General features: G+C 47.5%; 2 protein-coding genes across 3 annotated transcripts; both read right to left on the reverse strand.

Annotated features, from left to right (window-relative positions):
* Window positions 1–904: 904 nt before the first annotated feature.
* LOC112894619 (omega-hydroxypalmitate O-feruloyl transferase-like) lies at window positions 905–2,634 on the reverse strand. The gene is made up of 3 exons (XM_025962384.1): window positions 2,571–2,634; window positions 2,057–2,485; window positions 905–1,920 (listed from the first exon to the last, which is right to left on the reverse strand). The coding sequence occupies exons 1-3, from the start codon at window positions 2,571–2,573 to the stop codon at window positions 1,048–1,050; spliced, it is 1,305 nt and encodes a 434-aa protein (XP_025818169.1). The 5' UTR covers window positions 2,574–2,634; the 3' UTR covers window positions 905–1,047.
* A 730-nt stretch (window positions 2,635–3,364) lies between these two features.
* On the reverse strand, window positions 3,365–9,906 carry LOC112894443 (protein DEK). Of its 2 annotated transcripts, none has more exons than XM_025962162.1 (11): window positions 9,468–9,906; window positions 9,208–9,241; window positions 7,780–7,859; window positions 7,638–7,697; window positions 7,198–7,308; window positions 7,041–7,118; window positions 5,546–5,617; window positions 4,523–4,988; window positions 4,248–4,345; window positions 4,139–4,169; window positions 3,365–4,010 (listed from the first exon to the last, which is right to left on the reverse strand). In XM_025962162.1, exons 1-11 carry the CDS (start codon window positions 9,783–9,785, stop codon window positions 3,835–3,837), a joined length of 1,524 nt encoding a protein of 507 aa, XP_025817947.1. In that variant the 5' UTR covers window positions 9,786–9,906; the 3' UTR covers window positions 3,365–3,834. The 2 variants fall into 2 exon arrangements, with proteins under 2 accessions (XP_025817947.1, XP_025817948.1); XM_025962163.1 differs by having other exon boundaries at window positions 4,523–4,985; window positions 9,468–9,905.
* Window positions 9,907–12,201: the final 2,295 nt, after the last annotated feature.

Raw genomic sequence — 12,201 nt, forward strand, 5'->3', positions numbered from 1 at the left:
CCGGCGCGTCCGGGAGGCGCGACACGGAGCTGCACTTCCTCGATGCCTGCTTCTACCGCTGGCCGGAGCAGGGACGACTTCTACCGCTGCCGCGCGCGTGACGAGAGGCGCGGCGACGCCGGCACGGGGCGCAACGTCTTCCCGTGCCGCTTCCGCGTCACGGACGAGCGCGGAGTCGAGTGCCCGCTGTGCGGCGGCCGGACCACCGTGGCCATCACGTGCGCCAAGCCCGGCGACGAAGAGGACTCCTCCGTCTCCGCGCGTCCGGACTGTTAGCAATTCGCTCCTCACTTGGCAAGTGTTTATCACAAACACTCGTCTACTGTCTCTGGTGGACACAAACACAGGAGCTCAGCTACGAAATCACTTTGTGCCTTCATCCTGACTGCAACGCTGCATGGTCATCTGCGTGTGTGGTGCATGCAACTTGAACTACTTTGACCCTATCTTTCAGCTAGCTAACAACCACAGCTTCATGCATGTGCCTTTGCTCCTTGTGGATATTCATCGAGCTGTATAGCACAGCTCTCATCATGCACGTTTCACACGTGTAGTTCCTGAGGTACCACACGTTACTCTGCCTTGTGCAAAGCCTATACAATTATGTGCTACATGCAAACAATAAAGTTAAATATGCACTAATGACAAGATTAAACTCTAACACGGACGCAGAGCCTGGCGGCGAGGATGGGTGACCCGTGCCTACAAGCTACGCCATCACGGACGACCTCGTCGTGCGTGAAGCCAATTGCCGCCGGCCGGAGCGGCCGCGCTGCTCTCCGACGTCGGCGTCGCGGCCGACCCAGACGACTTGCGCGAGGAGACCGTGCCGTGATGTTCTTATCGGTAGCAAGCTAATCAAGTGCTATGCTCATGCCCAAATTCCCCATCTAACTCTTGTGCGTTAATTTAAACAGCAAGCATTGTATCCATTTAGCAATGATGAGTGTTCACTGGATCACTGTAACGTAACGCGCCACCAACACAAACAACACGTACGCCTTCAACCATCCCATGGGCGGATTCCGGGATCTGTCTCTTGTAAATTCATGCCGCGGTCACCTCCTCCACGAGCCGCTGGAACTCGGCCATGGCCACGGGCGGCAGCCCCAGAAGCACGCGGACGCCGCCCCGCTCCTCCCCGCACGACAGGAACAGCGCCACCTCCTTCTCGGGGAGCGCCGCGGGGCCGTACGCCGCGGGCGGGCCCCACCCGAAGTCGGCCGCGCGGAACGGCAGCCGCGACCACGCCGTGATCAGCAGCGTCGACGCCAGCGACGGCCGCGCGCGCGTCACCTCGAAGTAGTCCACCGCGGACCGCATGTACGCGTCCGTCACGGCCCCCACGGCGCCGCGCACCAGCCGCACGGCGCGCGGCAGCGACGCCGCCAGCTCCCCCGCCGCGCACGCCGCGCTGGTCAGCACGATGGCGTTGCCGAAGTACCCCGCGGGCAGCGGCGGCGCGAACCTCGGCCGCCCGTCCACGGCGAACAGGAGCTTGCTCCGCCGCGAGGGACCCATCCCCAGCGCCCGCGTGCGCGCGCTCCACACGAACCCGGCCAGCGCCTCGAAGGTGGTGCACGGGCGGCCCTCCAGCGGCGCCAGCGCCTTCAGCCGCGCGATGGACGCCGCCGTAAACCGGAACGACCGGTACAGGAGCGGCTCGCCGTCGTGCGGCGGCGGGGCGGCCTCGTCGCTGTCGTCGTCGGTGATCTGCGCGAACTCATGGTGTGGGAATTCGAGCTGCGGCGGGTCGCGCGCGCGGAGGACGGCGCGGTCGAGGGCCGGCGGGAGCGAGAGCGGGAGGCCGCGTGCCGTCTCGCCCCACGAGTTGACGAACTCCATGGCGCCGACGCCGTCGAACATGCAGTGGTTGATGGCCAGCCCAAGCACGAAGCCGCCACACTTGAACTTGGTCACCTTGTCGACCGATCACCATTACTCCATTAGAACAAACCAGTAATCAACAAACTCGATGACATGTTGAATTGAACTCGATCAAGATAAACTGCCAACGTGACGAAAATGAAACGTGGCTGCGTACGGCCAGACGTACCTGGGCTGCAAGGAGAGGCATCTCGAGTATGTTCTTGGCGCCGGGGACGCTGTAGACAAGCTTGCCGAGCACCGACGGATCGGGCTCGGTGACGTCGCCGATGTCCGCCATAGCGCAGTCCGCCTCGGCCTCCACGAAGACGGCGCCTTCGCCCGTGCAGTCGACGGCCAGCTTCCCCTCGCCGCTGATCGTCAGCCGTCCGGCGAGCGGGTAGTAGTGGACGAGCACCTTCGCCAAGGACTCCCTCAGCACGAGGCAAGCGCTGCTGCCGTCGTCGTCGTCGGCCCCCCTGAAGCAATACACGGTCTGCACGATGACGGCGATGTTCTGGTCCAGGTTGGATAGGTAGTAGTCGCCCCTCGGCGTCTCCTCCGCCGGCGGCACCAGCGCTGGCTCCCCTTGCTGCTTGACGCGAAGCTCCAACACACCCTGCGTGCATCCAGGCAGGGGAAAAGAATGGAAGCTCCCCTTGAGAAATGGCGAGAATTCGATGAGCAAACTGGATGAACATTACCATTGTCAGAGGCAGATCAGCAGCGGAACGGAGCACCGATGGATTGGATTTGCAAGACCCAGGAGGGGAGATGATCGAGGGAGCAGGCATATAACGAGGGGTTTCTTGTGCGTGTGCACGAGTAGGTGGTTGGGACATTTGGATGGAGTGAGGCAAGAACGCGACCAGCATGCACATGGTTCTCCAAGCAGGTGAGAACCGGGACGGCCTAATCCAATGCAGCATCATACCGTATTCCAGATGATGTTGGACACCGACTAACACGGCCGTGTCGTTCGTACTATCATTGTGCAGAAACGTGAAGGTAGCGAAGTTAAAATGACAGGTAGACACAACAGCAGTTTCAGACAACTGAATGAAGCAGCCATGACGGTAGACCAACCAACATGGTATTCTAGATTTCAGAGAGTTTAGGGTTTGGAAAATCGGTAGCCCGAGAGAAACCCTCTCGGTCCAAAGACTACCGAGATGAATCCATGTCTGACAAAAAAAATAACAGACGCGCAGACCAACGAACATGGTACTCAGCAGTATATCAGAGATGGTACCATCCAACACTTGAAAACTACTAGTACGAAAGAAACCGTGTTAGCCCAGGACATGGAGATGAATCCTTGTCCGAGGAAGAACAGATGTGTAGCTGCCTTATTTTTTGGCCCATACACTGCAGCATCAGTACATTTCATGAGAAACATTTCATTTACAGACAGACCTGTCCATCAACAGCTCTTGCAGTGCGGATAAGCCTTCAACATTGCACAAAAAACAGCATATATCAGGTGAACTGAAGGGTATGAAGAGAGGTGAAACCTAACACACTTGGTCAGTGATAACAATTCAACAAAACCGCTCACATCAGAGAAGCTTATGACTAAACCCTCGACAGAGTGAGGGAATTAAGGAATGCAAAAAACAGGAACGACTCAGAAGGATACAGAGTTTTACATGGATAAATGGACGAAACAAGCCAAGAATTATAGTGCATATTACAGTCAGGCTAGCTACCTAAGCAACAAAGCTATTAAACCCACAGCTATTGTACATGACCAGCAACTAGGCTACAGGTCACTACCTAGTTAAGCACAACAACTAGGTGTATATGGCTGTGTGAAATGGTTAACAATCTTGTACTACCCAGGTCACCAATTTGTTGTGGCGGTGCCCCAATTTTACAGAACCAACAAGATAGTCCTTCCAAGATCAATCCAAACCACTGACATAATACAGATCTGACCATGCATGCAAATCCAATCCATGGCATCACTTATTTTTCACCTCCATCAGGATCACCCTTAGCCTTCTCTTCCTTACCATTGTCTTCTGCATCATCTTCTGAGTCTTCCTCACCAGCATCATCATCAGACATATTATTTATTACGTCCTCAATGATGCACTTCACTTCTGCTTTTCTGTCCATGAGGTCCATTTCAAAATGGGTCCCTGGGTTAGAAAGATCAAAGACATGTCAGTATATTCATCAATCAGAAATCTAATTTATAGTAGCTACATCAGCAATTTATTCATACATCTACTCTAATGAACTTAATAAGCAACATAAAAGAGAGTACCTAATTGTCTGAGAATATCAGCCAAAGTTGCCTACACAAAAGTATAACCAGTCAGGATACAAAGTAAAGAAAACAATGGAGCAGATTCAAAACATAATCATATGCTTACCGTGTTGAAGTCAACTTCCTTCAAAATTCTGGTAACAACAGCATGCAGCTGTTCAATAGTTGGGACAGGCTTAGCTTCTGCACCACCCTTGCCTTTACCTGGAGAGCAGAGGACAATAGCTTATTATGGCTAGTCAAGTAGATTATATGGCATCTCAAAAAACATAATCATACTGGCCATATATATAGTAGTAAAAAAAATCAGAAAGGCACTTGTATGGCCAGAAAAAAGATAAGTCAAGACACTGCATGTGATAAGTGTTATTGATCTTATACCTTTATTTTTACTGGATGGCTTAGCAACCTTATTGTTTTGGCTTTCTTTTCCATCATCCTTTTTTGATTTAGAGACCTTGTTCACCTTATTTGAATCTTGTGGAGCATCACTTTCCTTAGAACTCTTTGCTCTCCTGCCAGCCTTTTTGACTTCTATATCAGGCTCATCTTTAATGTCTTGAGAAGGCTTTGAAGCAACTTTTGCAGGTTTCGTAGAAACCCTTTTTCGTGATGCATCCTTTTCCTTTGCATTGGACCCAGTTTCCTTCTTAACTTGATTTACATATGTTGACTTTTTCTTTACTGGAGGTTCATCATCACTCACAGAATGATCATTTGCTTCAGATTCCTCATCACCTTCCTCTCCTGTTGATGCATCTTTAGAACCAGCAGGACCAGCATCTTCCTCATCATCATTCTCTTTCCCAGCTTCAGCTGCTTGGTTCTTGCTCCTTTTCCTTTTCTGCTTCATATGACAAAAAGCAGCATCAGGATCCCATTCACTTATTTCCTTGTTCAGATAGTTACAAATTACTATGGGTAATGAAGGAGAGCACAAAGAATATATGAACTCAAGTGTTGAGCAACAGTCCCGACAAAAGGAATACAGAGTAGGAATGTTCACAGTAGGGAAAAAAAACACTGATAATCATAAAGGCAATATAGCAAATATTACATATTTAGATTAGTATATGCAAATGTATGTCCACATTCCCTTAGCTCATTTTTGCAGAACAATCAACAAGGTTGTTTTGCTATAATGCAATAATCGATGGTTTAATCAGAAGTTTCCAGATAGTTTACGATGGTGATTACAAATAAATAATATACTAAATAAAAAGGGAGTAGGAGACAGATTGTGTGATTATTTAGAACCAAAGCAAATGAAAGTGCGAAAGATGGAATGTTTTATTATCTATTTATTTATTTATTCATTTGAAGGTCAAGGGTGGTTGTTTTGGTTTTGGCAGGGCACTAAAAAGAACTTCAGAATTTTAGCTCCTCAGCACCAGATAGGATTACCTTCTCTGCAGAAGCACCTTCAGAAGCTGCCTCACCACTTCCCTTAGGTTTCCTCCCACGTTTCTTCCCTTTCTGCAATGGTGGACAAAAGAATAGACACTTCAGTTCATGGTGCCAAGGGCTTCCGCACTCCAAGAAAAGCAAGCCCAGCGCTAATAAGGGGTTTAATACTGTAAACATACAAAGCTGCTCTTCCGACCCATCTAAGTCCATATCCAGCCGTTGACATCATTTTTTGTGGCCCAGGCAGATAAAAATATGCTGATCAAAGGTGTGTCATATCAAAGTACCAAGAGACATCATGTGGTGGGCCTTGGAAAAACACAAAGTCCCAACTAAGTTTATTACCCTCATCAAGGATATGTACAAGGATGCAATGACTTGTGTTCGAACATATGATGGCGATACCAGTGACTTTCCAATTAAAATAGGGCTACATCAGGGGTCAGCATTGAGCCCTTATCTATTTGCTTTGGTGATGGATGAGGTCACAAGGGACATACAAGGTGATATCCCTTGGTGCATGCTCTTTGCTGATGATGTAGTGTTAGTTGACGAGAGTAGGACAGAGGTTAATATGAAGTTGGAGCTATGGAGACACACGTTAGAGTTGAGGGGGTTCAGACTGAGTAGGACCAAAACCAAGCATATGATGTGCGACTTTAGCCCGACTAGGCATGAGGATGGGGACGTTAGCCTCGAAGGTCAAGTGGTGGTCAAGAAGGATACTTTTCGGTATCTAGGATCAATGCTTTAGAAAGATGGAGACATTGATGAAGATGTTAGGCATAGAATTTCAGCCGGTTGGTTGAAGCGGCGGCAGGCTTCTGGCGTCCTCTGTGACAAGAAGGTGCCACAGAGGCTAAAGGTTAAGTTCTATAGGACGGCGATTCGCCCTGCAATGCTATACGGTGCTGAATATTGGCCTACAAAAAAGCGACATGTCCAGCAACTGAGTGTAGCAGAGATGCGTATGCTGCGTTGGTTTTACGGGCATACAAGAAGGGATAGAATCTAGAACGAAGAGATTCGAGATAGGGTCAGGGTGGCACCTATCGAGAAGAAGTTGATTCAACATCAATTGAGATGGTTTGGACATGTACAACGGAGGCCTCCCAAGGCGCCGGTGCGTAGTGAAGTTTTAAAGCGAGGCGATAATGTAAGGAGAGGTAGAGGTAGACCTAGACTAACTTGGGACGAGACGGTCAAGAGAGACCTTAAGGAGTGGAATATCGCTAAGGAATTAGCTATGGATAGGAGCGCTTGGAGATTAGCAATTAACATACCTGAACCGTGACCTTTGTTACTTTTTGTTTAACCCCTAACTCTTCCTTTGGCTTATACCCTTTTTGTGTTTCTTATTCTTGTTTTCTGTAGGTTTCATCTCTAGCCTACCCCAACTTGCTTGGGACAAAAGGCTAAGTTGTTGTTGTTGTTGTAAAGGTGTGTCATATGGAAAGCATTGAAGGAATAGCAATTCAATCGGAGGTTATACCTTGCTATCAGTGAGAACAACATCCCTAGTAACAAAAGGGGACTCCAAAAACTCCAAGACTTTGGCAGAAACTTCTTCCTGAATTTCAGCAAAGCACAAGCCGTTATTAAAGGTTTCACCGCTCATGCTAGCAATACACAGGGCTTAGCTCACTAACCTTCTTTGTAGTTGCTTTTGCAACATAAATATCCAGTATGTCACAAAAGTCTAGCAACTTCTCCTTGTTAAATTTGTCGAGCTTTTCCTTTATTTTTGTCCTGTGTTTTTCCTGACAACATTACAAACAGGGAAAACATGACCAACAGCACATGAAATTCTGAACAATCCATGCATATTTGTCAAAAAAAATTAACAGGTCAGGTTACAAAAGTATAGCGCTAATAAAATGCCACAATTGTATTCGTAAACAATATACACGAGACAAGGAAAACTTGCAGGAGCTAAGATTTCTACAGTCATAATTATAAGCTAGTACAGTATTACAGCAAACGCAGAGGGTGTTCGCACAAAGGTTAACCATGGGTAATGGAGCTAAGATCATAATGTGGGTAAAACATCATGTTTTACATAATATAATGTGATAAAAGAAAAACTTACTTGATTATCCGTCCAAACAAAACCAGAAAATTGAGATATGTTTCGCTTCAAAAAGTGGACCTGAAGAGAATCAACACAGTTAACAAAGTAAATGAAATAAAAAGAAACCACACTGGGATACAAGACTTTGTGGAAGCCTTACATTTGATTTCTTCCCATACATTAGAACATGAAGGCTTTGGAGATTCTCATCTGCCTTTCTCTTTGATAGTTTGAAGGAAACTGGTATTGCATGAACAAAGGTGAAGATTATTAATTGGAAACTTTCAACTAGGACTTAGCTAAACTCAGTGAGAATCTCTGAGACAATAAAGCAACAGCTAAAAGGTTATGCATGTCACTTGAAGATTATTAATTGGAAACTTTCATCTAGGACTTAGCTAAAGCCAAAGAGAATCTCTCAGAAAATATAGGACCACTAAAAGGTTATGCACATCACAAAACATTTCCATTTATTCAATGCATTTCCTTTTATTCTTTTCCATAGTAGTTTCAACAAAACTTTCAAGTAATATAGGAAAAGAAGTCATCACATTACTTAGGCATAGGACAGCCTATCCAAGATCCAGATATAGAAGAACAGCCTAAATTCCAAAGCATAAATAGGCACAATGCACTAATCAGCTAGTTATATTATAAGGGTTAAACGTGGTATAGTAAATGAATAGGTAAAATGACTGAAATGTAAACACATTTAGACAAGGATGACCATATAGTCCCCATTTGTATTCGCAGCTGGCAGCATCAGCAACAGAAAAGCTAAAATCCCACCGAGCGCTGCACGTTTCCAGACCGCACCGCCAGAAATAATCAAACTTTGAACGCAAACCGACAAAAATGCAAGGCACAAGAATCCCCACTTTTCTGCAACGTATTTCTGCAGGAAGCACTGCCACCAGACACAGAAACAAACAGGCCTATAACTTGTAGTGGCAGGCGACATACCACCTCATCTTCATGGTCCCTTAAGTAAACAGAGTAATGTACCAGCCTGTCATTTATTTTTCCATTGTTTTTAAGCCTAAAGAGGATTTATTACCATGGCGTGGGCATGGCAGCACATTCTGCATTCAATGAAATAAATCTTGTGCAATGTAACCCAAGCTGGTTCCTTTGCATTGTGATCCACACCACACACATCAAAACAAATTCCTCACGCCACACAATTATAAGTTAATCTTGATTGCAAGCAAGAGCCAGTCATTTTAAAGATACCTATATCCTAAGAGAGCCACACAAAATTAGAGGTATGTAGCTGTAAGCTGGCAAACAAATACTGGAGAAGATTATTTCAGTTTCAATTCAGCTTAGGAAATTGTTTGTTCCTAGAAACTTCCACTATGGCATTGACCATCCATACCCGATTTTTTTTTGAGAGGGGGTGTCAAAACAAATTTGATCCCTAAGCAGACAAAACACCAACTTCGACAGAGTCAAACAGAGGTATCCCATGCTTCGGCTAGGCAGATCTTAAACGACATGTCACCACACAGTGAAATGCCACAAGAAAACAGGTAGACCACACTAGTGAAACGAAACAGTGAGACATATTTCAGGAGCGAGAACTTACCATTGGGTATGTCTTTTAGCTTGGTTCCAGAGCCCTACAGCAGAGAAGCACAAAAACATCAGCTATAGGAGCGCAAATCAGCAAATTCCCCAAATCCGAAGCACAGACTCAAGCACGCAAAAGGGGATGCCCAAACAAACATCCTCAAAGTAGCTATTTTTAGCAAGCTAGTACCACAGTAGCCAAGACGAAAGCCACGAAAAACAGCAGATCAGGGGCACGCCGAACACGCCCGGGCGGAAAAGCGAGGCCTTCCTCACCTGGAGAATAGCGGGGGACTTCTTGACGGGCGTGACGCGCGGGGCGAGCTCCGAGTACCTCTCGACCGTCTTCCTCTCCCTGGACGGGCGCTCCGCCGCTGGGCCGGACTTCCTGGGCGGCGGCGTCTTCTTCGCCGCCTCCGCCTGCGCCTCCCCCTTCTTCCTCCGGCCCCGCTTCTTCTCCGGCTGCTGCGGGGTGCTCTCCTCCTTGCCGTCCGCCGGGGCGGCGGGCTCGGGGTCAGCGGCGACCTCGGCGTCGCCGGCCGGCGGATCCGCCGCGGCGGGCGGGGAGGCGGGCTTGGCGTCCTCGGAGTCCATGGGCGGGGAGGATCGGGGCTAGGGTTTTAGGGCCGTTCGCGTGGGGGGCGTGGCGAGAGACGGAGGAAAAGGGGGGAAATTTTTGGGAGGCGGAGCGGGGCGGACGGGGGCGGGGGGGGGGGGGGGGGGGGGGAACTGGGGCGCGGGCGCGCGTGTGCCTCTCCGCCGCTTCGGCGCACGGCTGATAAATGGGGGTGGTGACGTGTGCCGCGATGGGATGGAGATGGATCTCGCGCGGGGCGGATTGGGTTGGCGCTCAGCTCTCAATCCCGCGCGCGCCCGACGGCCCCCGGCTCCTTTTCCGCGTGCGGTTTCCAGTTTCGCGTTTTACCCTTTTGCCCCTTTCTGTCATCACGTGTTTGGACAGTTTTCTCGAGAACACGCGTGTGCTACTGCTGCTGCAACCCTCGTTCTTGGCGAAGTTCTACCGGCCGGAGAAATAAAATTCTCGATACATATCCGGAAGTGAGAGCGGTCAACGACGGAGTGTAGTACCACTGCTACCTTGCAAAAAGAGAACAACTGTCGTAGGACCAAATCGAAAAAGGTAAACGCCAGGCGCGGGGGCAGAACGGTAAAACGGCTCGTGGAGGGGGCCACAGGGCAGGGAGTGCTGTTGGGCGTGCGCCTGGGCGGCAGGCGAAAATGGCAGCAGCGGCCACGGGCGCGGCTGGGCGGTGGTTCAAAAATTTGGGGACGAAAATTTTCGGGAGGGGGCGGGGCGGGGCGTCCGCCACCCGACGAGACGCCTACCGCGGCGAGCCAAAACTTTTTCCCCGCGCGCGCCTTTCCCGTCGTCTGCCCCCGCCAACTCCTGCCCGGATGGGCCTGAATGTTGATTGCCCAGCGGGCTACATGGAATTTGGACAGGACTTCGGCCATGGTGAATAAGCAGGCCAGAACTGGGCCTGGTCTAACGTCGCACATGAAATTGGTATTTTATTCGCTTCTTCCATAGATGTATACATGGTCATGTTTTATATAAGGGGGTATGGAAGTAATTTAGATTCGGAGTTAGAGAATATTTACATATGTGGGTAATTTTGGTGGAAATTTATAGGGTTACCTTAAGTTATTTTTATAATGGTATAGGTGGGTAATGTAAATGAAGATTTGTATATGGGTGGGTTATTTTCATAATGGCAGAGGCTGGTAATTTGTATGTAGATTTAGGAGGTCACTTTCCTATTTTTCACAATGAAATACGTGGGTAATTTTTTTTACAAAGCATAGTGGATCTATTTAGTGTCTCTTGATGATTATTTGAGTCTACCGGACTGATGGTCGGATGTTTCTATTTTCTTAAGAATTTGTAGGATTTATCTTTTCTTTTTGTAGTATGCCTCTTGAGGATTAACGCAGAGCATCGAAAGAAGTCTCTAATTAGCTATAATAAGATATGACTAATTTTTCCTTTCTAAACCAAACATGTTTAACCGTGGATGTGATGTTTTATTTGGGAAAAAGATTAAGTTTTGAAGGAGCTTTACACCAAGAGCTATCTACGCTAGTGTTTTAAGGAGAGGCGCTATAGGAGATGGTGCTAGCTATAGTCACCATCTATAGCGTGCTGCATGAGCTAAGCAAAATCCTCCACTACATGCTATAACCCTCTATTTAAAATATTGGTTTAAACATGATCAATCCGAATTCGAGACTTCTGATTCTAATATCATGATATATTGATACGTACGAAACAATTGCGTGATTGATAAGTAGAAAACAATCGCATGTTAACATACACAGCCATATATATCGTGTTATATAGGCCGGGACAGCAAACAGAGGCCTAACCGAATGCAATTCATCCAACAGAAACCTCATGCCAAGAGCTGCCCAGGATGGGATCTCATTGCCAGGTAAAACATCATCTCGAACTTTGCATTTTTTTTGTTAAATAAAAAACGAGTTGAATTTAACGAACTGTAAGGTTTTGTTTGGATACAAAATATTTTTGAAGTATTGGATAAATACCACAATTTTACAAAATACTTTGGTTTATAAAAGCTCATGGGTGTTTGGATGCAACAAACTTTGCGGTTTTAAAAACCGTAGTATTGTCAAAATCGTAGTCTTTTCGGAGTCTAAGAAATTCCATTCCAAATCTCTTTTTTCTAAACCGTAGTTTTGCACGTCTTTGCCTTATAAAACTACAATTTTTTGATACTATAATTTTCTAAAACCCCAACATCCAAATAGACCCTAAGTGTATGCGAAACCCAAACCCTGTCTGTTGTTTGATTCAGTTTCAAGGGAATCCATGTACCAAGAGCTCCCTGAGGTATCAACCAATAATGCGGGGATCTCGTTGCCAGGTAGATACAATACTAATATGTTTGCAGCTTCTTAAGGAAAAAAAAGATGAGAGAATTGGATTTAACTGTGATTGTGGACGAAACTCAAACCCCTGGCTGCT

The sequence above is a fragment of the Panicum hallii genome, chromosome 5 (genome assembly GCF_002211085.1).
Source record: "Panicum hallii strain FIL2 chromosome 5, PHallii_v3.1, whole genome shotgun sequence".
NCBI classification, from domain to species: domain Eukaryota; kingdom Viridiplantae; phylum Streptophyta; class Magnoliopsida; order Poales; family Poaceae; genus Panicum; species Panicum hallii.

Coding starts and splice junctions, on each gene's coding strand:
- LOC112894619 (XM_025962384.1), bottom strand. Junction 1,921..2,056: donor TGCCTCTCCTTGCAGCCCAG/GTACGTCTGGCC, acceptor TCGGTCGACAAG/GTGACCAAGTTCAAGTGTGG.
- LOC112894443 (XM_025962162.1), bottom strand. CDS start 9,785: ATGGACTCCGAGGACGCCAAGCCCGCCTCCCCGCCCGCCGCGGCGGAT. Junction 9,242..9,467: donor AGTCCCCCGCTATTCTCCAG/GTGAGGAAGGCC, acceptor TCTCTGCTGTAG/GGCTCTGGAACCAAGCTAAA. Junction 7,119..7,197: donor CAAAAGCAACTACAAAGAAG/GTTAGTGAGCTA, acceptor GCTGAAATTCAG/GAAGAAGTTTCTGCCAAAGT.